Source organism: Leptodactylus fuscus, chromosome 2, assembly GCF_031893055.1.
Source record: "Leptodactylus fuscus isolate aLepFus1 chromosome 2, aLepFus1.hap2, whole genome shotgun sequence".
NCBI classification, from domain to species: domain Eukaryota; kingdom Metazoa; phylum Chordata; class Amphibia; order Anura; family Leptodactylidae; genus Leptodactylus; species Leptodactylus fuscus.
In genome coordinates this window covers 115270307-115295713 of record NC_134266.1, presented here as the reverse complement: position 1 = coordinate 115295713, position 25407 = coordinate 115270307, and the positions used below count along the sequence as shown (strand labels likewise).

Here is a 25407-nt window from a genome sequence, read left to right as displayed (position 1 = left end):
CTATACGTGTGGCTTGCTTCAGCCACACAGGAAAACCAAACAAAGACAGAAGCTGTGGTACACACTGGTCTCACCAGATATCAGGTTTTACAGACAGGACCCGGCACCTCTTCTCTCCCCCAGGAACTGCTCAGGTCTAAAGTCTTGTCAGGCTTTATAGGCCCGCAATGAGGCCCAGCTCCCACCTGTGCGTGAGAGCTCCTTCCTGCAGTGGAATAAGAAGGGTTAAACTCAGGTGAGGTTTTGCTACAGCCATGTGATAACCTTACTCACCACACATAAGTGAGGAATCTGAGGGAGATATATCATCCTTCCAGAACTTTTTCTATCACTTTCTCATGTCTCCCAACAGTCCTCATCTTGGCGGGACTGTCACGCTTTTGTAGTCCTGTCTTGCTGTCCCGGACAGCTTAGCGCTTGTCCCGCTCTGCCCCTGAGTGTTTTCACTTGTCCCCGATCCCGCGGCTCTCTGCTGTCTCCTCCCCCCACTGCTCACTCTCCGCTGAGCTGACAGAGGAGAATGAGTTTGTGACCTATGAGTCCTCCCCCTCCTCTACAATCCAGTCCAGCGTAGAGATGAGCAAGGCTGAACTACCTGCAGCATCTCCCTGTGTAAATAGTAACACATGTCTGTGTGGGGTGAATGCAGGGTCGGCATTACGGGGGGAATACTTTCCCTATTAATATAGGGAAAGTATATGTCACAAGCACACTGTGTGTAGCTGCAGCGCCTAATACATAACAGCCAGAGCAGGAGCTGAAGGTATTGATCGAGGAAGCTCCACTCAGCGCTCTCAGGAGGCTTCCCCCCACCCCCCTTCTCTGGCTGCCCTCTGCCCACCAATGAGAGAGTGAGGAGAGCTAAGGAGGTGGGGCTTATCCGTACACAGAAGATGGACCCTGCCGAGCTCCTGCTGTCCTGCAGAGAAGAGAAGAGGACAGCTCAGCAAAGTGAAAGCAAAAAAATTACTGGGTGCATGCTGGAGTTACTACTGTATGGCCAGGGTCGGACTGGCCTGCCGGGGAACCGGGGAATTACCCGGTGGGCCCCGAGCCCGACTATTAGTTTTATCTAAATGCACTTGTCAGGGGCCCGATCAGGATCTTCAGGGGTCCGATCGGGATCCTGACCGTGCCAAAATGGGCCCCTGTACCAATCACTGCGAGTGTGTGTCTGCTCCCTGCACTGTACCCTGCCGTCATGTTGCAGGAGCTGTGCTGCCCCTCCCCCACACAGATCGGAGTGTGCAGGGGGAAGTCTGCCGGCTGCTGTAAATGAAGAGCTCTCACCATTGCTAGACAGGACAGACAGGACACAGCCAAATGTAAGTACATTTTTGGGGTAAAATATGTATATTTAACCCCTTAAGGACCAGGCCATTTTTTGGTTTCGCATTTTCGTTTTTCCCTCCTCACATTTCAAGAGCCATAACTTTTTCATTTTTCAGTTCACAGAGTCACATGATGGCTTATTGTTTGCGGGACAAATTGTACTTTGTAATGGCACCATTCAATATGCTGTGCAATGTACTGTGAAGCTGGAAAAAAATTCAGAATGAGGTGCAATTGGAGAAAAAATGCATTTGCGCCATTTTCTTATGGGTTTAATTTTTACAGCGTTCACTGTTTGGTACAAATGACATGTTACCTGTGTTCTACGCGTCAGTATGAACGCGGTGATACCAAATTTATATAGTATTTGAAATGTTTTGATACTTTTAAAAAAATGATAAACTTTGCAAAATAGAAAAAAAAATTTGTGTCATCATGTTCTAACACCTGTAACTTTTTCATATTTCCATGTATGGAGCTGGTTGTGGTGTCTTTTTATGCGGGACAGGATGACGTTTCTATTGATACCATTTGGGGAAAGATCTGATGGTTTGATCACTTTTTATTAAATTTTTTATAGGAGGCAAAGTGTTGAAAAAAACGCTTTTTGGCTGTTTTTATTTTTTTTGCCGCTACGCCGTTCGCAGTACGGGATAAATGTTTTAATATTCTAATAGTTCGGGCATTTTGGAGCGCGGGGATACCTAATATGTTTATGTTTAATGTTCTTTAATTACTTTTATAGCTAATCTAGGGAAAGGGGGGTGATTTGAACTTTTATATTTTTTTATTTTTTTAATACTTTTAAAAACTTTTTCTTTTCTTCTGTTACATTTATGATCAGACCCCTTAGGTACCTTGAAACCTAGGGGGTCTGATCGCTCATACTATTCACTGCAATACTACAGTATTGCAGTGAATAGGAAAATCGCAGCACTTCTATTAGACGAGGCCTCTGGCATCGTCTAATAGATCTCGTGCAGAGACAAGCCTGGAAGCCTTCAATAGGCTTCCGGCTGTCATAGCAACCGATCACCGCCCTCATGTGACGTTCAGGAGGGCGGTGATCGGCGAAACATGGCGGCGCCCATGCCGCCGGCGCCGTTTACACACTGCGGTCACGTTTGACCGCAGTGTGTAAAGGGTTAACAGCAGCGATCGGCTCGGGCACCGACCGCTGCTGTTAGTGGCAGGTCCTGGCTGTATGATACAGCCGGCATCTGCCGTGTATGGAGCGAGCTCAGCGTGTGAGCTCGCTCCATACATCCCCATGCGACCCATGACGTACAGTTACGTCAAGGGTCGCTAAGGGGTTAACGTGTGTATATTTGTGTAAAGTGTCTGATATACTGTGTGAGTCCTGTATATTTGTAGATTGGTGTGTGTGTGTGTGTATGTATGAGTGTAAATGTATGTTATATGTATTAGGCCCGGTTCACATCTTCTCTTTTCGGGAAGTCCACTGTGGGGCATAATACAGTGTGCAGGGGCCACTATGGGGGATACTACTGTGTGCAGGTGCCACTATGGGGGATAATACTGTGTGCAGGAGCCACTATGGGGCATAATACTGTGTGCAGGGGCCACTATGGGGCATAATACTGTGGGCAGGGGCCACTATGGAGCAAAATACTGTGTGCAGGGGCCACTATGGGGGATAATACTGTGTGCAGGGGCCACTATGGGGGATAATACTGTGTCCAGGGGCCACTATGGGGGATAATACTGTGTCCAGGGGCCACTATGGGGGATAATACTTTGTGCAGGGGCCACTATGGGGGATAATACTGTGTGCAGGGGCCACTATGGGGGATAATACTGTGTGCAGGGGCCACTATGGGGGATAATACTGTGTGCAGGGGCCACTATGGAGCAAAATACTGTGTGCAGGGGCCACTATGGGGGATAATACTTTGTGCAGGGGCCACTATGGGGGATAATACTGTGTCCAGGGGCCAATATGGGGCATAATACTGTGTGCAGGGGCCAATATGGGGCATAATACTGTGTGCAGGGGCCACTATAGGGCATAATACTGTGTGCAGGGGCCACTATGGGGATAATACTATGTGCAGGGGCCACTTTGGGTGATAATACTGTGTCCAGGGGCCACTATGGGGCATAATACTGTGTGCAGGGGCCACTATGGGGCATAATACTGTGTGCAGGGGCTACTATGGGGGATAATACTGTGTGCAGGTGCCACTATGGAGCAAAATACTGTGTGCAGGGGCCACTATGGGGTATAATACTGTGTGCAGGGGCCACTATGGGGCATAATACCGTGTGCAGGGGCCACTATGGGGGATAATACTGTGTGCAGAGGCCACTATGGAGCAAAATACTGTGTGCAGGGGCCCCTATGGGGGATAATACTGTGTGCAGGGGCCACTATGGGGGATAATACTGTGTGTAGGGGCCAATATGGGGCATAATACTGTGTGCAGGGGCCACTATGGGACATTATACTGTGTACAGGAGCCACTATGGGGCATAATACTGTGTGCAGGGGCCACTATGGGACATTATACTGTGTGCAGGGGCCACTATGGGGCATAATACTGTGTGCAGGAGCCACTATGGGACATTATACTGTGTGCAGGGGCCACTGTGGGACATAATACTGTGTGCAGGGGCCACTGTGGGACATTATACTGTGTGCAGGGGCCACTATGGGGCATAATACTGTTTGCAGGGGCCACTGTGGGACATTATACTGTGTGCAGGGGCCACTAATGAACATAATACTGTGTGCAGGGGCCACTACGGGACATAATACTGTGTACTGGGGCCACTATGGGACATAATACTGTGTGCAGGGGTCACTAAGGGACATAATACTGTGTGCAGGGGCCACTATGGGGGATAATACTGTGTGCAGGGGCCACTATGGGGGATAATACTGTGTGCAGGGGCCACTATGGGGGATAATACTGTGTGCAGAGGCAACTGAGGGACATAATACTGTGTGCAGGGGCTACTATGGCACATAATACAGTGTGCAGGGGCCACTCTGGGGGATAAGTACATTTTTTGGGTAAAATATGTATATTTAATGTGTGTATATATGTGTAAAGTGTCTGATATACTGTGTGAGTCCTGTATATATGTAGATTGGTGTGTGTGTGTGTGTGTGTGTGTGTATGAATGTATGTGTATAAATGTATGTTATATGTATTAGGCCCGGTTCACATCTTCCCTTTTCGGGAAGTCCACTGCGTCCACTGTGTGCAGGGGCCACTGAGGGACATAATACTGTGTGCAGAGGCCACTATGGGGGATAATACTCTGTGCAGGGGCTACTATGGGGTATAATACTGTGTGCAGGGGCCACTCTGGGGGATAATACTGTGTGCAGGGGCCACTAAGGATTAGGCCCTACTGAGCAAAACACAGTTAACGCTGGGTTCACACCAGCGTCTGGTCTCCATTTTGAGGTTTCCATCTTCTGCATGCAGAAGACAGAAACCTGTCGGTTCGAGGCCGGCTCTGAGCGCCGGTGAGCGTTTTATGCTCTCTGCAGTGAAACCGTTTTTTTTTTTTAAAACCAGACACAAAGTCCTGCATGTCCGACTCTGTGTCTGGTTAAAAAAAAAAAACGTTTCACCGCGGTGAGCACAAAATGTTCACAGGTGCTCACGGATGCACACTTTTCAAACCCATTCATTTGAATGGGTTTGAAAAATGCCTGCAGGTTTCCGTCTCCTGCCTAGTTTCGGGCAGGAAACGGAAACCTGAAAGCGGAGACCCTGGGCGCAGATGTGAACGAGCCCTTAAAAACACTTTCTATTTTTTTAAGCACACTGCCGATCGGAGTGTGCAGGGGGAAGTCTGCCTGTCCCAGTGTCTCCCAGCGCGGTCCAGTCCGGCATGTAACTACCAGCAGAACTGCAGGACCGGAGCACTGGGAACAGATGAGTGGGTTTTTATGTGTGCTTTGTTCTTCACCTCCCCGGACTAATTATAAACAAAAAAAATAAATTATGCTGGACAACCTCTTTAAAGTGTGGGGCATTTGGGGGGAAAATTAAAGGGGTTGTCCAGGCATAATTTTCTATGGTTTATCGTCAGGATAGGCTATAAATGCCTGATCTGTAGAGGGCCGACACCCAGCCCTCAGACCGATCAGCTGTATGGAGCCACTTCTGGCACCAGTCCTGTACACAATACGGGGCCAGAAGCAGAAAGCTCTGTCCACTGTATATCAGCCGGCACCTTCTCTGCATCTCGGCACTTATTGAAATCAGTGGGAGCTGAGCTGCAGTGAATCTGCCAGGCAACTAAACAGTGGATGAAGCTTTCTGCTGCCAGTCCTGTATTGTGTACAAAACGAGTACGGAAACGGAAACCTCTGTGGAGTTTCTGCAAAAAGCGCTGCAAGAAAAACTGATGTGTCGGCGCCGGGGGTTTTCCCGCAGCGCTTTTTTGCTGTGGGACGCTGTGTTAGGCCTTATCCTTATAGTGTGATGTACAGTATATTAAGATGGTAAAGAGGAGCTCTCACCTCCTGGGGCACATGCGGTTTTATACACTGCTAGAGAGCTGACAGTGCGATGATTTCAGCGCACTTTTGGCTTTCCCATTCTGTGCCCCCGGTGAAGAGCTATCGGTGCCGGTACCGTAGCTCTTCACTGTCAGTCAGTCCGGAACGGCCTTCCTCACAGCAGCGCCTATAGTGCTGTACTGTGAGAGCGCTATAGGCGCTCAGCGTCATCGCTGGCTGGTAAGCAACGACCCCTATCACAGTACAGCGCTATAGACGCTACCGTGAGGAAGGCCGTTCCTGACTGACTGTCAGAACGCTCTTCTGACGATGAAGATCTACGGTACCGGCACAGAACGTGAAAGCCAATAGTGCACTGAATTCAGCGCACTGTTGGCTTTCTAGCAGTGTATTAAACCTCATGTGCCCCAGATGGTGAAAGGTCTTCTTTAAGGATTAGGCGCAACTGCGAGATGCAGCTAAGAAAACATTGTGGGAAAATATTGCAGTGAATCTCAATATATCTTTTCCACAGTGTTTTTCATCGAGCTTTTGTCCCCAGCACTCCGTTGTCCCCGCCTGTTTCTGTTAGATACAGGATTTCCAGAAATGAGATCTAATTGGTTTCAGTCGTCCCATGAGGTGCAGGACTCCCAGCATGGAGGCATCGGCGCGAGACTGAATGGACACTGGCAGCGGACAACGGAGCAACAGGGACAGGTGAAGGCGCTTTTTATTTTATTTTTTTAATTTACACCTCCCTCCCAGCACATGGGTCGCTCCAATTCCTGGACAAATCTTTAAAGGGTTTATCCATCTTTGTAATATTGATGGTCTGTCCTTAGGATAGACCATCAATATTACATCTGTGATGATACAACAGCCAGGACCTCTGCAGATCAGCTCTTCCAGGACAGCACGGCTATAGGTAATGGTAACATTTCTAGGAGCCACACTGTTCACTTTCCATACAGTATGTGGCAATAAGTTTAGGTAGTGCAGTGTTGCACATTGTATGGCGGGTGAGCAGCATGGCTCCTGATATGTTATGTTATTACCTTTATCTGTCGTGTCTTGGTATCGCTGGTTTGCAGGGATCCTGATAGTGGGCCCCTAGAAATAATTCCACTGGTGGGCCCTGGACACCCCAGTCCGACACTGTGTATGGCTAGTAATGTCAGGCATTTGGGGTGATTAAATTAGTTTCAGTAACTCCATGTGCCTCACATTAATAGCCGTTAACCCCATCATGTCCCTCACATTAATAGCAGTTAACCCCATCATGTCCCTCACATTAATAGCAGTTAACCCCATCATGTCCCTCACATTAAACCCTGTGTGCCTGACATAAGGGTTACTGATGTTTGAGACACATGGGTGTAATAATAATGAAGATACTTAATTATTACTTCCATGTCTCTCACATATCAGTATGTCACGACCTGAATTCTTGTGATTAAGTTGTGTGTTTTTCTGGTGGGGATTTGATCCGGTGTTCTGTGGTCTTTTGGTGGGTTGCCATGGGACCATCTGTTTGTACATTTGGTATCGGCCTTCAGAGTGTGCTTGAGGTTCTTTAGATTGAGCCTCAGGTGTTGGTAGTTACCATTGTCCTATGGTACGATTCTGGGGCCTGTATAAGGAGGAGGGCTGGCTTCACTAGTTGCCGTTTTTTTTTGTTGTATCCAACATAGAATTCGTGGCTTAGGGAGGAGGACTGTTTTTGGAACTTCAGCTAACTTGGTGTGAGTGTTGCCTTGTGTGAGTCTGGTTTGTCCCTCCACACTTCTACTCTGCCCTGTCCTTCAGTTCTGATTGCCTGTCACTGTCTTGGTGTTTGTGAGGTTTGGGTTCCAGTTTGTTTTGCCCAAGTCCTGTTAACTCTTTCCTCACCTCTCCACTTTCCTTCTTCTCATTCTCTTGTTGCGTATTGTGTTGTGCTGCGTGTCTGTTGTCCAGCACTTCCCATCCTGTTTTGTCTGCAGCTGCACCTTGGTTTCTGCAGGGGTGACCACCTTAGTATCCCCAGTCCCTAACCCTCTTGTAGCTCTCGCCCTATCTGTTGGCTAGGCCTTCATGTTAGAGAGCCAGGAGTTGTCGGGGCCAAGGCTAGCTTGGGAACAGCTGACCACCAGCCAAAGGCAGGGCCTAGCTAGCTGTCGTAGTGTCAGGGAAAGTCTCCCTCCCCTATTCCCTTAGTGGTGCAGTCTGCAGTCCGGATTTTGGGTCTGGGCATAGACACAAATGTGACACAGTAGCTGTTATGGGAGGTACACAGGGGTTAATGTGAGGGACACTATGGGGTTAACTGCTATTACTATGAGGCAGATGGGGTTACTCAGGGCTCGTTCACATCTGCGCCCGGGACTCCGTTATCCAGGTTTCCGTTTACTGCACAAAACAGGGCAGGAGTCGGAAACCTGCCGACATCTTTCAAACCCATTTGTTTGAAAAGTGTCCGACTGTGAGCGCCCTTTTGTCTCACTGTTTTTTTTTTTAATTAGAAGGGGGGAGATGGAGGGGGGATATGAAACTGGGGGAAGATGAAGGGGGCACTTAAACCGGAGGGATATTAAATTGGGGACAACTGGAGGGGGCATTAAACTGTGAAGGTAGCTGGACCTGTCTGCCTCTAGTTTCCCCCAGTTTAATGTCTCACTTCATCTGCCATTAATTTATTGTCCTCCTCCAACTACCCCCATTGCTAATGTCCCTCTCCAGCTGCCCAGTTTAAATGTCCCATCTAGTTTCCGCCAGTTTAAACAGGGGCACCAGGAGAGGGACCTAATACTGTGGGGCAGTTGGAAGGGAACATTATAATGTGGGGACATATAATGTACAGGTGACTGTAGGAGGATTATACTGTGTAGGAGAACATGAAAAATGAATGAAAATGGGCGGAGTAAACATAAAAGTGGTCGGAGTTAAAATTACGGCGGCTCGCGTTTTGTCTCTCTTTCTGTTCTTCAAAAGTTGGGAGGTATGCTTTCTCACAATTAATAATGTACATGTGCACCCTGTATAAATAGCGACACTTATTATTAATGCCCCAGGTGTTTCCTAATTAAAAGGCTTTCCATGATATCAATAAAAAAAAAATCAGTGGGGCTCAAAAACCCAGGACCTCCACTGATCAGCTGTTTGAATGAACTGTGGTATCTATGTAAGCGCTGTGACCGCTTCTCTGTTTATATAGTGTCATTCATCTTATAGCGGGCATGTAATGTAACTATAGCCTGATCCTAGAAATGTCTGTGACAAGACTGTAATTACATCACACAGTAACTATAAACAGCGTATGATATAAACAGGCGCCGTGGCTCCTTCATACAGTTGATCAGTGGGGGGACACTCATCTATTATTGATAATTTGTCCTAAAGATATATCATCAATAAAAATGAGCTGGAAAACCCCTTTAATAAAGCCCAATTTCACCTTAAAAGGGTTGTCTAGGATAACCACTTTTTTTTAATATGAGGTCAGAGAATGTGCTCTGGTGTCTCAGTGCATTTCAGTCCTGGTGCTCTGTTATTTCTGCCCCCATAGTACCATAACATCCCATGTCAGTGACCTCAGCGGTCTTGTGAAGTGGGGACTTCTGCCAGAAGAAAACACCATTGCCACAGAACCAGACTGCGGTAGGAGACATCGGAGCACAAGGGACAGGTGATTAGGTTTTTTTTTCCTTTCACCTTTGTCAGTCTCATATTAAAAAAAGTTGTTACTCTGGACAACTCCTTTAATTCATTGCCCCCTTATATTTTGTCCAATTTCCCCACCATAAATATTGTTACCCTAATGACCCTTTATATAAATGATGCCTATATATATATATATATATATATATATATATATATATATATATATATATATATATATATATGGCCCTCTTATATAAATAACCACTTCCTTATATGTATAATGTTCCTTATTGGCTCCTTATATAAATACCCCCCCTTGTATTAATAATGCCCCTAATAGCCCTTATATAAATAATACCACTTAATATATAAAGTTCTCTCTCCTAACAACTCCTTAAAATAACCACAACTCTGCTAAAAATAGAATAAAAGTAACACATGCGTCACAACTGCATGCGTCACGTCAAGTTACCAGTAGAGCGATGTACCTGATGGAGCACATGCAGATCAGCGCCCCTCCATGCCACCACTCCCAATAGTTCCGCCTAAGGCAGCCGCCTCACTTGGCCACATTAGAGGTGTGCCCTTGTATGCCCCCACATTATAATGTTACACTTCAATTGTTCAACAGTGTTAAGTCCTTCTCTTGATGCCCCAGTTTAAACAGGCAGAAACAAGAGGGGCCCATGAAACTAGGGAGGCTGGAGGGTGACATTAAACAGTGGGGGTAGTTGGAGAGGGAAAATTAAACTGGGGGTAATTGAAGGGGGACATCAAACCGTAGGAGTAGCTGGAGGGTGACATTCAACTGGGGGCAACTATAGGGGAACATGTCCTCTTCCAACTACTCCCATTATTTATTGTCCCCCCTCCAGCTGTCTCCAGTTTAATGTTCTTCTTAATGTCCCACCGTTTTAATGTCCCCCTCCATCTTCCACCAATTTAAAGAGGCTCGATCAGCAAAATCATGCTGATAGAGCCCCGCATATGCGTGAATAGCCTTTAAAAAAGCTATTCAGGCACCGTAAAAGTTATATTAAATTACCCCCCCCCCCCCCCGTTTTAAAATAATAACCTAAAAAAGAATGTGCTCTACTTACCGAACGTGCACACTGGCCGGGCATTCAGGGTGTGTCTTCATCTTCATCCCCGCCTCTTCTTCCACCGATGTCCTCCGGTCCCGTCCTCCTCCGGCGCTCGCTCGCGGACACTGATAAAAAATAAAATAGCCTGGGCACATGCGCAGTAGCATTAGTAGAAGCCGCATGCTACTGCGCATGCGCCCAAGCTATTTTTTTTTATCATTGTCTGCGAGCGCCGGAGGAGGACGGGACCCGAAGACATCGGAGGAAGAAGAGGCATGGATGAAGATGAAGACACACCCTGAATGCATGCCCAGCGTGCACGATGCGTAAGTAGAGCACATTCTTTTTTAGGTTATTATTTTAAAACTGGGGGTAGTTTAATATAACTTTTACGGTGCCTGAATAGCCTTTTTAAAGGCTATTCACGCATATGTGGGGCTCTATCAGCATGATTTTGTTGATAGAGCCCCTTTAATGTCCCCCTCCATCTTCCACCAATTTAATGTTTCCCTTCATCTTCCACCAATTTAATGTTTCCCTTCATCTTCCACCAATTTAATGTTTCCCTTCATCTGCCCCTAGTTTAATGTCCACTTTTCATCTGCCCCCAGTTTAATGTCCCCCCTTCATCTGCCCTCAGTTTCATGTTCCACCTACATCTGCTATCAGATTCATGCACCCTTATATCTGTAGGACCCCAGGACAGCCCCCCCCCCCCCCCCCCCCCCCGGGACTGCATACTGTGGGGCAATTAGAGGGGAACATTATATTGTTGGGGCATATGTTAGGGTGACTGTAGGAGCATTATACTGTGTACGGGGGCACAAAGAAATATGTATGAGAATGGGTGGAGTCAAGATGGAAGTCGGTAGAGCTAAATTTGTATGTATATTACATATATATTTACCAAATGCCAAAAAAAGTATCAAGAAGGAGTTGTTGTCTTTACAATATTACAGTGATTACAATATTATAGCCAAAGGAGAAGGTTAGTAAGAACTAGAAGTCTAAAGATGGCTGCTGAGGGCAGGGCTAGCTAGGGAAACAGGAAGAGGGAGTGGGTGCAGCCCAAGGAATCATGGGAGCTGTAGGAATGGCACAGAACAGGAAGATGCAGATGTAAACAAATGAAGATGTCAGGAGCTCCCAGAGAACCCAGAAATCACTCAAAACATTGCTACAGGTATTAGGGTTCACTTATTAACTTAATAGCACTAAGAGACTTTTTAAAAAAAAACATTTTTTGTTTGGAAAACCCCTTTAAGGTCTTCTGAGTACAAAATATCTAAATAATACAGTACAAAATATACTAAATCCCCCTTTTTGCTCTGTAATTGTTCCTTAACTTTACAGGTATGCCTATCAGGGTCCCAGGAAATCTGGATAACATACTAGTTAAGGATTGAGCCATATTGCTCATATTGCAATTCCCTAATATGATATGTGAAATTTACTTAACCTTATTGTGAGGACAACACAGGACATGATAAATCTAAGGCCCCACATTGCAGTAAAGCAGCTTTTTTTTTTTTTTTTTTTTTTGCTGCATTTTTTGAGTTAAAGCCATGCGTGGCTTCAACAGGAATAGAAAAATATAGAAAGTACTTCTACTTCTTCCTTCTACTCAAATCACACCTGCTTCTGGCTCAGAAAAACACTGCAAAATCTGCATCAAAAAAAGCTGCTTTTCTGCAACATGGGGCATTAACCTAAGCCCCTTGCACATGACCACATGAATGGTTAGCATTAGAGATGAGCGAGTACTGTTCAGATCAACCGATCCGAACAGCACGCTCGCATAGAAATGAATGGACGTAGCCGGCACGCGGGGGGTTAAGCGGCCGGCCGCTGTCAAAGCGGAAGTACCAGGTGCATTCATTCATTTCTATGGAGCGTGCTGTTCGGATCGGCTGATCCGAACAGTACTCGCTCATCTCTAGTTAGCATGTTATCTGGGTTTTTCTTTGATAGCACACTGACCCATTCATTCATTTCTATGGGCCTGTACACATGACCATGAATTACGCGTTCATGGAGAAAAAAATACTGCTCGCAGGACTTTTGTCTTCGAATGTTTTGAGCGGAAACCACACCGACCCTATTATAGTCTATGGGGTCCACGGGATTCTTTACATAACCGCTTATTAATGCATATAGGTTTCTGTTTGGGGGGGGGGGGGGGCGAATGCAGATGTGAACCCGGCATAGTAGTTAAAAGTGTTCTAAAGTCAATAAGGTGAGAATTATTTTTCAAGTCAGAGATTAGAAAATATTTTATAAACTCGTGATAAACACCTTATTAATATTTTCATGGCTTATTAAATTTCTATTATGTAAACTTTCCATTGAATTTGTAATACTATATTTCTTCTACATAGATGTCTCCTGCATCCTGTAACTGGCCCTAGTTTTCTCTCCAAACAATGTTGTAAGGGTTAACGTCACACAGCCTGTGTTTTAGACACCAGGCACTAGGTGTCCTTTTTGGCAATGAGAGAGAAGGAGAGGGGGAAGGAAGGAGAAGGAGGAGTGGAGGGAAGGAGGGGGGTGTCTGTTTTTACGTCTGGTTGCGTAGGAAAGATCATGGCGGATGGAGACTGATATCCCCCCCTTCTCTGCCAAAGCCCGGGAGAAAAAAATTGAATAAGCTAAGGGGTAAGTAAACATTAGGACTAGCGACTATGGCAAGACAGTAGTATCAACATACAAGCTGTTGTCCTGTGTCCTTGTCACTTTTACAGTAGAGTGTGGCAGAGACAGCGGGCACCAAGGCGTCCATACTGGGCCCTGCAGGGGAATAGGAGGGTTAAAAGCTAGCTTTGGAGTGAACAGGAGAAAGAGCAGGAGGAGAGCAATGGCTGCTATTCACTTGCTTATGTTATGGTTGTAGATCAGGGGGAAGGGAGAGAGGAGGGGGAGGGAAGAAAAGCAGCAAGAGGAGTACTCTGCAAAATAAGACGGGGAAGAGGCACTGAATGTGGCATTAAATATGATGTCAGTTGTTGGTTATTAGATTGTAAGCTCCGCTGGGCAGAAGTCTTTGTGTTCGTGACATGTTTGTCCGTCTGCTGTGCTGCAGTCACTGTGCCAGCACTCCCTGTTTATGCTATATTTACAGTGAGATCATCGGGGCAGAATTCCTTATGCTGTGCCCTCCTACATTGGCTGTAAACTTATGCCTGGCAACCCCTCGGTGTGCTGTAAAGACATGACTGCCCCGGAATATGTGCATATATTAATCTACATTTTATCGTATGCATATAAGCGTCATGCCAGTTCCCATGTATGTGCATTTATTACTGCCCATTCATTCTTATTCCAAACACACCCTTGTAATGACAGGTCAGATCCAAATAGGAATTATCTTCTTAACCCCTTTTGCTTAGACACATGTCTGTTATTAGATTGTAAGCTTTTACGGCAGAGTTTCTTCACTCATTCAGCACAGATTCTTACTACTCAGGACAGTTTTTGTTGCCAAGATAAGGAAGCCTGTGTTAAGATTTGCCTCCTGAAAGTTGACTGAAGCAGCCAAAATATCAAGCATGCATGCTGAGTGTGCATGTTTATGGTAGAGTCACATGGAATAGTTCTATATTCAAGGAACATTCTGCCAAGAGTCAACTTTTACAGATGTATGAGAATTAAGCATATGATTGAATTCTTGGACATTGTGTGATGCCATGTACGCCACGACAAACTGACATTCGCTAAGTCTGACAGTCTCAACCTTGCTACCCTCTTTCTTATTAGTGTATATTGACAATGACAACAAACAGGACAAGGTGATAAAGAAGCGTACCCTGTGTCAGTGTGCCCTTGCTGTCAGTAGGCAGTGACTAAAAGACATGTAATGCGATGTGATTTTCACAGGTGAACAGGGGTTGGCAATAGTAGTGGAAAGGTAGTCTTCTCTGGACCCTGATGCCTAACAGGACCTAAAGACTCCATAAGAAGTATTATAAATGGTATTATATTATAAATGGAACACTGAATGCTCAGTCATGGATGTATTATGACATTTTTCAGATGTATCTCCCACCTTGACCACATTCCCTAATGATTAAGGCCATACCTCCAACACCAAATCCAGATACACCCGTGCCCACTGAGTAGATACTGCTACAACAGTAACCATGCACATGTACTGGGTATTGAAGTGTGTCTACCATTCTGCCATCTACAAGTGTCCATACATTGACTCCCTGAATCCCAGACCCTTGTCAGGAAAAGCTCTGGCTAGTGACTAGAAAGTGGCTTCCAAATGACACTGTGGCTATTGTTCATATAGCATTGTGACCACTCATACTATGTCATGGAGATAATCTGCTGTTTTTTGCAATTTTTTTAAAATTGACCTTCTTCCTTTTACACTTTGTAGAGTGGATCCCTCCTCGCCCCTTTACTTCCTCCATCCTGTACAGCTCACTGTCCTGAAGATCTACACTGCTTATCTGTCAAGCAACTGGTGAAATTTAGGAACTCCATGGAACCATAACATTGGAGCAGTTTCTTGTCTTCCTCCAAAATTTGGGCCATTGAAGCCCAATAGTATTAGCGTTTGCAGGAACAACACTTGTCAGCCTGTGAAGTCTACGCTACAACCTGTTATCCTGCTCCTGGAGTCATGAGGAAACCAGGACATCTAAGGGGTAATTATTTGCTATTAATGATATCTGACTTTTGTCTTTATATGTTTTAAACCCCCAGTTTATCTATAATATATGGTTACCCGGCCCCCTTTGTACCATATAACCGTTCGCCACTACTGAGATGAAAAATATAAACAATCCCCACCAAGACATACACTTATCATACTGATGCAAATTTCTTATGTGTCCCTACAACACAGGCCCGCGGACCAGATTTGTGTTTTGTGGCCCGCTCAGGTCTACTTTAATCATAGACCCCTTTAACCATAGCCTGCATCAGGCCCCCTCAAGCTGCATTACGTGACATTACACAGTTTTTTTCTGTCTTTGGCTGGAAGGTCCCCAGCAATACAAACCTGTTTTGAGTTATTTAACAATATGATAACGTCCACCTTATGGTTGCCTTCAATGGCCTATAAATGTAACTACACCTAACTGGCATAACTACGATTATACAGTTGCAGAATTATTAACAGTCCTTAAGGTTGATGTGGCCCTAGGTGAAAATGAGTTTAGCACCCTTGTCCTTCAGCATAATAGAACCACAGCACACTACTACTACTGGTACTACTACTGCTACTGTGTGCCAGCTACAGTTCCCCAGGTCAAGACTTTCTGTGAATTCCCTTTTTTCCATTTTTTTTCATGCTCTGTAAATGAAAAACATTTCTGCAGTGATGCTTATAGTCTTGCATATGTGACATTTGGAAATCCTGAACATGTGAACATGGTCTTTTATGTAGTGCATATAGCTTATGTAATATTCAAGAGTCATATGTCTTTCAAAACTTTGAGGAGCCGTCTCATAAAGGTTGGTGAAACATGGGAAGTGCTGCATACTTTTCAACTACATTTAGCGCATAGGGTTAAATAAGAGAGTGACTCATTATCTTATTTTGTTTTAGCAGCAGACTGGAACGACGGTAGGAGACATGGCCGACCAGCAGACATGCACACACATCAAGGTATAGTTTACCATTGTCTGCTGTAGTCTGCTAAATAGAATTTATTCTAGAAACAGCCCCACAACTATCTATGGTTTATGCATTGTTCCAAAGCTCCTCTGAAGTTAATGGGCCTGAGGTGCAATACCAGACATAGCCTGTGGACTTTTGTGGCACTGTTTTGCAAAGAAAGCTGCTCTGTCCTTTGAATCCCGTACAACTACTTTTAGGATGATGAGTGGGAAATATAAAGGAAGCACATATACTTTTCCCTTTTCCTTAGTCCACTACTGGCTTTGGCTAAAAAAAAAAAGTGCAGCAAAATCTGGAACAAGAAAAGCAAATTTTCCACAAAGTGGAACGCAACGTTGCAGAAATGCAGCTTTTTTTGCAGATTTTGCTGTGGTTTTTTTGAGCCAAAGTCTAGAATGGCTATAAAAGGAATATAAAATATTTAGGAAGTTCTTATACTTCTACCTTCTGATCAATCCACTCCTGGCTTTGGTTCAAAAACCAAAACAAAATCTACAACAAAAAAAGTTGTGTTTCTGCAACGTGGGGCCTCAGCTTAAGGGTTTTTTTGGGTTTATAATATTAATGGTATATCCTTAGAATAAGCCATTAATATCATATTGGTGAGGGTCCAACTCTTGGCTAGATAAAGGGGTGCTGTTGGAACAAAGTTTTATTACATGATTCACATGTTCGTTTTTTTGACAGACCATTTTTTGTGACCATGAATATAACTGATATGTTCTATCTTTGTTTTGACGGACATACAGATGCAATAGAAATCAATGGATCTGTTTTTTATAGATGTAAAAGAGATTGATGTCCAAGTTACGTTTGTTAAAAACGAATCAGTGGGTTGGATCAAAAAAGAGAGACTAGTGAAATTCATCCTTTTTATTTGTTTTGTTTTTTTAACATCTTTTAAAAATAAACACAAGATGGCTAACGCTCGGCTGTCAAAAATGGAAACACAGGACCAATTCAAGACTGCTGTAGAAAAAAAAAAAAAAAGACATGCATGTCCTTTTTTTTATGGCCATTAACAGCAATGTCATGTGAATAAGGCCTAATGCTAACAATATCACACCATCAATTTTGTGAACCCAGAAATCTATTTAACTGGATGAAATTCACATGTATTAGGAAACTTCATAAAAAACTTGACAAAAAATGTTGTCAGTCGTATTACTCTACATTAACTTTTGTCCAGGCAAAAAATAATATTTTTAAATCGGCCGGGGGCAGTAAGAAAAAAATCATACTCCCCTTTCTCTGGTGTTCTGCTGCTTCCCAGGACAGTCCGGTCCTTCTCTTCAGTTGTCGTCCAGCAGAAGTCCCCGCCGTGCATGACCACTGAGGCCAATCAGAAGCCTCAGCGAATGGCATGTGACATCACTACTTGTGACGTCCTGAGGTCTCTTCCTGAGACGTCATAGCCAGCAAGCAGTTTCACTTTGCAGCACTTTGTAGCAGCAGGACCAGATCAAACTAGGATTTATTTATTTAAATTTCTTTACATCATAATAAAGAGAAGTACACACTATATTATTCACCAACCTTTTACCTCCATCCGCTCTTGTCAAGTCGGTAGAGGAGATACATGCCAAGAGAAATCCAAATACAACAGTGGAAGTGAGGTAGGCACGTATTAAAGGGGTTAACCACTTTCTAACATTGATGGCCTATCCTGAGGATAGACCATCAAAATTAGATCGGCAAGGGTTGAAAACCTAGGACCTCCACAAATCATCTACTCAGGGACTTCATGGCTCTCAGTAAAGGTTCCATGCCCGCAGCAGCTTTAGGTATTCCAGCCCTATTCCATAGACTTTAGTGGGGATAGAATGTTAGGTTCTAGTACAGCTATAGCAGAGTTAACCTCACTCTCTGCACAGGATAGATTGCTTTAGAGTGACATCTTACTTTTCAATTACTTTATATTGACTTCTGTTGTCTTCTTTGTTAAGACATCATGCTGTGGCTATTTACCTGGCTGCAGAAAGTTGGGTTAACATTGCTAGCTTGTACAGAGGTGCCTTACTCTGAATTCCGAGTGCAACCCTCCCCTGTGAAGGATGACGTCAGCAGTCATGCACAGTACATTCAGTACTGCACTTGCAAAAACCTATGAAAAGGGGTTTAGGAATGGTTATTCCACAGTGCATACAGAAGCCCACATTGCAAAGTAAACGCCCCTAAAGACCGTTCAACTCATTAACATAATTATAAAACAACTAAATTCTCAGAAACAGAGCAGCAGTCTAATACAACACATGCATATTTGGAAACAGTGTCCAGAAGCCCGACAAGGTGCTGTGAGTACATTAATGTCAATTTTCATGCTGACAGACTCCCTTTAACTACACTCTCATTTTGCCTATTGACAACGAATGTGTTCCCCTATAATGTGCTTTATAGGGACACATAATTATACACATACTGTATGTTACAGCTACATAGCAGCTGTATCTGTGCACTAAGATAAGAGAAGTTAGCACTGATTGAATAACATAAACTGAACTCTGCCACTGCTACTGCAGTGCAATTCCACAGTGATGCTCTCACACAGTACCTACCTGGCGCAGTTAACCATCTAATAGCACAGCCGTAATGTTGTATAATCGGAGTACTCAGAGGTCAGGACTCAAGGATTACACACAGATGAGTGACACTTCCAGGTCACTGATCCTCTCCATTACTGCAGAAGCATTCTATTACAGATCACCATTGTCAGGACTTCCTGTTCCTTTGCCAGTCTATGGGAGGAACTTACATGTGAGATGCTGTGGACTGGCCACTGGCATGTAGGCAATACAGGAGGAAAGAATGGCAACTTTAGGGGAACAAGTACTCTTCACTGCACAAAAGGCATATTGTGGCATGCACCATATGGAGGCAATAATATCAGTGTAAACTGAAATTATTGATATGTTTGGGAAATGCTCCAGAATTTTCTAATAGTCCTTTACAGTTTACAGTAGGTGATACAGTATCCAACACAGGCATATAAACTATAAAACATAATATATATTTAGATTATATACACATACGTAAACCTTATACTCCCCAAACACGACATATGTGCAACCCACTTAAAGCCAGATTAAGGTTGTGTAAAGGTTCCTTGGAGACAAGATTCACCACCTGTGAGACCCGGACTCACTTGACTCTTTCTTGTATATAAAGGAGAGGTTATGGAGCCAACCAATACAGAGATTTCTTTAGGGTAATATCACAACCGATGATTTGTTGTGTTTACATATGACCGCTTTAACTAGTCTAGACTAAAGAAGTCACATTTGTTGAAACGTGCAGGGAACCCTAGAAATGTTACCACAGGATTGCTATGGGATGGGTAGGATGAGCGTATTATTTTTTACCACAAATAAAGGAAAAATCTGCCTGATGTGATGCAGATTTGTCACTTTGGTTCTCCAAACAGATATTGACCCATGTGGGCATACCCTTAGACTTCAAAAGAGATAACCACAAGCATGAGCTGCCACGTTTCTTTGATTGAATTGGATCAACTAGGCACACTTGTCTTCATGAGAACTAGGGGTGTCAGAGTTGAGCATTGTATACACTCACTCATTGTATACACTCACTGTTTCCCAATCAGGGTTCCCTGAGCCCCAATTTCGTGTTCTCCACAACACAGCAACCACAGGACCTGTGATTTATCCAAGTAGTAAGCAATATACAAATTGCCTTATGTGAGCCAAGCAAGGGAAGAGCAAACAGTATGGGATTCTCTGCTTGGGCTGATAGGAGAAGATTTGTATACGTTTTTTCCTTGAGGCATTGCCTGTAAATAATTCATATATCCATTGGGTCTCTCCAGTAGGAACCAGTAAACATCCCAAACAATAAAGAAGGTATACTGGTTTCAGTCTGCTCAAAGATGTTTTACAATGCAGTAAACATAATGGAGCTAAATTCTAGCTGTAGACAAGAAATTACTTGACAAGAAGGAATGGAGGATATTGTCTGGGCAGTAGGGACTCATCCATACTGTGCCCTGACCCTACACAAATTATTTAGTATTAGTGAGTGTGATTTGTCAATCTGCCGGGCAATGCTTCATCTCATAAACCCTGGGCTACACAAGAAATAGCGTTGCTGGAGGTTATTTTGTAGCAGGCAGGGTGCTAACACTTGAGGATTTCTTTTTCCTCATTTTTATTAATAGTTTGCTGTTTTCTTTTCTCTATTGCTACTGAAAGACATTAGACAGCCAGGTATCACCGAGTGAGCTAGTGATACAAATGACCAGTTCATATACTACCGGTGATATGATTGGATTTCAGAATGTGAGTGGCGGTCCTTTTCATACACCGGCTGGCAGTAGGCGGGTCGCCATGGAAAAATGACACTAGACTTAATTAAATTGAGAATTACCTATGAAACTCAAGAGCTTGTCAGGCTACACAGCCGAGTGTGTAGTAATAATGTGCACCATATGTCTTAAGGCAGCAGATTAATGACCATTTAGATATCAGTACACCATGTTTTTAGATGAAGGTTAAGTCCACATTTCCGTTAATAAAGCCTGTTTCTCTCATCTGTCTGAGAATGAGAGCAGCCAACTTAAAGAGTTGTCCAGGAATATGGATTTTATAAGATAATCCTTTACTAGTCCCACCATGGGGAAATTCAGAATGTTACAGCAGCATGGATAATACAGTAATATAGTAGAAGAAAGAACACATACAAGCTCAGAATAGGAGATAGAAAAGATACTAGGAGTCATAGCAACTAAAAAGAAAAAAGACTTCAGGATCATTTAGTTCTCTGTGCGGATTGATCTTCGCTTAGCCTGATGTTGATTATACAGCCTGACCGCGATTGGGAGGAAGGATCTTCTATAGTGCTCCTTCTCACACTTGGTTGAAACAGTCGGTCACTGACAGTACTGCCCAGTGCTGTCACCGGCTCATACATGGGATGGGAGTTGTTCTCAATGGGAGCTGAGGTGCAGTTGCAGATCCAGTCTACTACAGAGAACACACAGAGCCAACTGCTGCTGAGTGGCCCCCTACCATTCAGATACTTATGGTCTATCTCACAGATATCAAAAGAAGGGCATGCAGCCTTGCGTTTTGTGCCCTGCCCAGGGCTGCTTTAATCATAGACCCCCGTTAATCATAGACTGCATCAATTACCCTGAATCCGTGTCACGTGACATCACTCACTTTCTGTCTTTGGCCATAAGATTTCCAGGACACTCTAACACACCATCCACTGTTTATATCTGAATGCAGTGGATTGTGGCGGAACTTCTGGTCAACAACAGAACAAACAGCTATAGGAGTTACAGCAGTCACCATTGTGACCGAACCTCTAAGCCAATCACCCTCAACTACTGTGTCTGTATCCCTATTTCTTCATAGATTATTAGTATTTTACTTGTTTTCTGTATATTGAGTATTGTATGTAGATTCTCAAATGTTTAGCATCATAGAATTATTGGTGTTCTAAGAGCTAATAATAATAAGCCTGGGGGCCTCAAAGGACCCCTCGCTACACTACTGTCTTCAGATGTAGGGAATTGGATACTTGCCTCTTCTTCCGGATGCAGTGGTGGGCAGCGCACCTCTTTTAATGTTCTTCCAGCCATGCTGTCTCCTGCTCTATGGTATTTCTTGCAGTATCTTAGTCCAGGTAGCAAGGCAGCCAGGAGGACAGTAACAGGTGCTGTAAGTGGGATAGAAATGTCAGTTTGTGTAGGGACCTTTCCTTTTAATCAGTGGGCTAATCCACCATACATGAAGTGTGTCAACAGTCAAGCAACCCCTATAACACATGAGACACATGAGACATGAGGGAGAATATATGATGCAGCCTAGCCAGGACCAAGTATACCCAATGCAACATGCTTCAGGGATGTTTCCATTAAGGTGATCTGCCAGCTAACTCTGCTTATCACTTATCAAAGGGGAGGCATATATTTAAGTCAGATTACTAGCCAAGAATGAAGTTCAGTTTGCCAGACAGTAGGGAGCTGCTCAATAGGTCATAGATATATGATAATGAACACCTATCTGAGGCCTTGTTTCTTGTTGAGGGATCGAATAAGGAATACATAAAGTGGAAAAACTGATGTGTTCTAAAAGTCTAAAAAGTTCTAAAATTGGGAGGTGGGGTAAATTGGGGGTTAAATTGACACTTGGAGATAAAGCACATATTAGTAGAAAGTCCCCAATGGTTCTATATTGAGTACTTTTCCAATGTGCAAAAATCAGAGGAGATCCCTGGCCGAAAGATAGGATTATAAAACAATGGGAGAAGGGGGATATTGGATTTTGAAAGCCATAGAGAAACCTTGTTTTCCTCAACAACTGTAGCTTATAACTAGTTATCCTCACTATTCGCTGTACTGTAGATGGAGTAGAGCACAGAATGTAGAAGTGCCTAGAGCAGGGGTCCTCAAACTTTTTAAACAGTGGGCCGGAGGCAGAGCAGGTCGCACAGACATCGGGAGCGGTTTCCCTCCAATAGGTAAAGTGAAGTGCGCTCCATGGCCTGGCCCGAGCTCCCCAGGAGCTTCATTATAAATGCACGCCTGCCGGTGTTGTCGGCGGGGCCAGACAGAAGTGCTTGGTGGGCCGCATGTGGCCCTTGGGCCGCAGTTTGAGGACCCCTGGCCTAGAGCATCACTGGTGCCACTAACACCAAGGAGACCCATTGAGGCTGGACTATAGCATGGTGAATCGAGCAGGCCTGAGATAACTGGTCAGTGATATCTTAGTTATATAGATTGAGTAGGAGGCCAGCACTATTTTTGGATAGTAGTGACTTATACACACAAGGGCATACCTAATATATTTGTTTGCCGGGCTTTGCTTTTGCTTCTGGGGCCTGATCAGTCAAACCATGGCGATGTCCCTCTTTTATTAGCAGTCAACATCTGTAGTATCCCAGTACAAGCACTGGTAGAAGGACTACATGGCTGTCTTGATAGGCCACCGTCCCTTTAACTATTTTGTTATATATAAAGTAACAAGTAGGACAGGGGTGTCAAAATCATCAGGGCCACATCAGTCATGGTTGTCTTTAAAGGGCTGTTAGTAATTCTGTGACTGTATAAATGTAGTTATGCCAGTTAGATGTAGTTACATTTCTAGTCCATTGAAGGCAACCATAAGGCTGATGTTAAAATACGGTATTGTTAATACACATAGGTAATTGTGTTGTAATTCTCTCTTCCCTAAAGGTAGAGTGTCCTATTTGACCCCCTGCATAAATACTGGTGACCCCCACAAATATTAGTTCTCCCCACCCCAAATTACATGACCCCAAAGCAATCATGTGGCAACCAACTGTGCATCTCTACTAGTGTCCTCCCAGCTATATTGTTACCTTCACTATGGTACCACAAGTGACACCATAGAACAGGAGATGGTATGGTTGGAAAGAGGTGCACAGCCAGGCGCCACATCAGCGCTTTGCAGGAAAAATAGGTAAGTGTAAAATTCACACCTGGAGACAGTACAGTAGTGCAGCAAGGGGGCCTCTAAGGCCCCTTGGTTTAGGGGCCCAGTCACAAGGAAGACTGCTGTGAGGTCTATAGCTGTTTGTTCTGTCTTTGCCTTGAAGGTCCAGAGCACTCCCTAGCTATACAATAATCAGGGTTTTCTGACCAAAGACAGAACAAAGTGATGTGAAGTAACTTGGCTTACTATTCTCAACACATAACATGGTCCCATTTTTTTGCCCCCCCCCCCCCCCCCCAGTATATGGACCGCCCGCCTTTTTTTATCCTTTTTTTGCCCCTGCACAGTATATTACCCCTTTTTTTGCACCTACACTGTGTATGTCACCCTTTTTTTTTTTTTTTGCACTCCTCATAATATATGACTAGCAGCTGATTAACTCACCTGTCCATACTCCTGTCCGGATCAGCCTCCACTGCCACCACCAGAGCACACTGTACCAGATGCTGAACGGGCCTTATGTTGTGAAACCTGGGATGTATGTTTGTACTTTCTCAGACATGGTGAAGGATGGTAGAGCCTACTAGAGAGCCCCTGGTTATGCTGAAAATCCCACCAGCTAAAGTAGGCCCACTATTGTTTAGGTGTGAGGAGAAAGGGAGAAATCTATGCTCAGCTTTAGATGACACGTGTGCAAGAAAAGACTGTGAGGGTAATTGTTATTTGGACCTTGTAGCTACGATCCTGTCTATTAGAATCTGCACAACACCGTTTCCATTATCGTCCAGTAGCTTCCTATTCCATTCCTAATCTACAGTCCTATGAAAAAGTTTGGGCACCCCTATTAATCTTAATCATTTTTAGTTCTAAATATTTTGGTGTTTGCAACAGCCATTTCAGTTTGATATATCTAATAACTGATGGACACAGTAATATTTCAGGATTGAAATGAGGTTTATTGTACTAACAGAAAATGCGCAATATGCATTAAACCAAAATTTGACCGGTGCAAAAATATGGGCACCTCAACAGAAAAGTGACATTAATATTTAGTACATCCTCCTTTTGCAAAGATAACAGCCTCTAGTTGCTTCCTGTAGCTTTTAATCAGTTCCTGGATCCTGGATGAAGGTATTTTGGACCATTTCTTTCTACAAAACAATTCAAGTTCAGTTAAGTTTGATGGTCGCCGAACATGGACAGCCCGCTCTCAAATGATCTGAAAACAAAGATTGTTCAACATAGTTGTTCAGGGGAAGGATACAAAACGTTGTCTCAGAGATTTAACCTGTCAGTTTCCACTGTGAGGAACATAGTAAGGAAATGGAAGACCACAGGGACAGTTCTTGTTAAGCCCAGAAGTGGCAGGCCAAGAAAAATATCAGAAAGGCAAAGAAGAAGAATGGTGAGAACAGTCAAGGACAATCCACAGACCACCTCCAAAGAGCTGCAGCATCATCTTGCTGCAGATGGTGTCACTGTGCATCAGTCAGCAATACAGCGCACTTTGCACAAGGAGAAGCTGTATGGGAGAGTGATGAGAAAGAAGCCGTTTCTGCACGTACGCCACAAATAGAGTTGCCTGAGGTATGCAAAAGCACATTTGGAGAAGCCAACTTCATTTTGGAAACAAAGATTGAGTTTGGTTATAAAAAAAGGCGTTATGCATGACGTCCAAAAAGAAACAGCATTCCAAGAAAAACACTTGCTACCCACTGTAAAATTTGGTGGAGGTTCCATCATGCTTTGGGGCTGTGTGGCCAATGCCGGCACCGGGAATCTTGTTAAAGTTGAGGGTCGCATGGATTCCACTCAGTATCA

The 25407-nt window shown here is 44.1% G+C and overlaps 1 protein-coding gene across 3 annotated transcripts in view; it reads left to right on the top strand.

Annotated features, from left to right (window-relative positions):
- Window positions 1–13052: 13052 nt before the first annotated feature.
- The window catches only part of SCMH1 (Scm polycomb group protein homolog 1), a 45409-nt gene continuing 33054 nt past the window's right edge, over window positions 13053–25407 (top strand). The window contains exons 1-3 of one of the 3 annotated variants that reach the window (XM_075264530.1): window positions 13053–13197; window positions 14924–15194; window positions 16103–16159. In XM_075264530.1, the coding sequence (XP_075120631.1) occupies window positions 15170–15194; window positions 16103–16159 (82 nt within the window). In that variant the 5' untranslated portion in view covers window positions 13053–13197; window positions 14924–15169. Of the gene's footprint in view, window positions 13198–14923; window positions 15195–16099; window positions 16160–25407 lie in introns of all 3 variants that reach the window. The other 2 variants (XM_075264529.1, XM_075264531.1) reach the window with 2 other exon arrangements.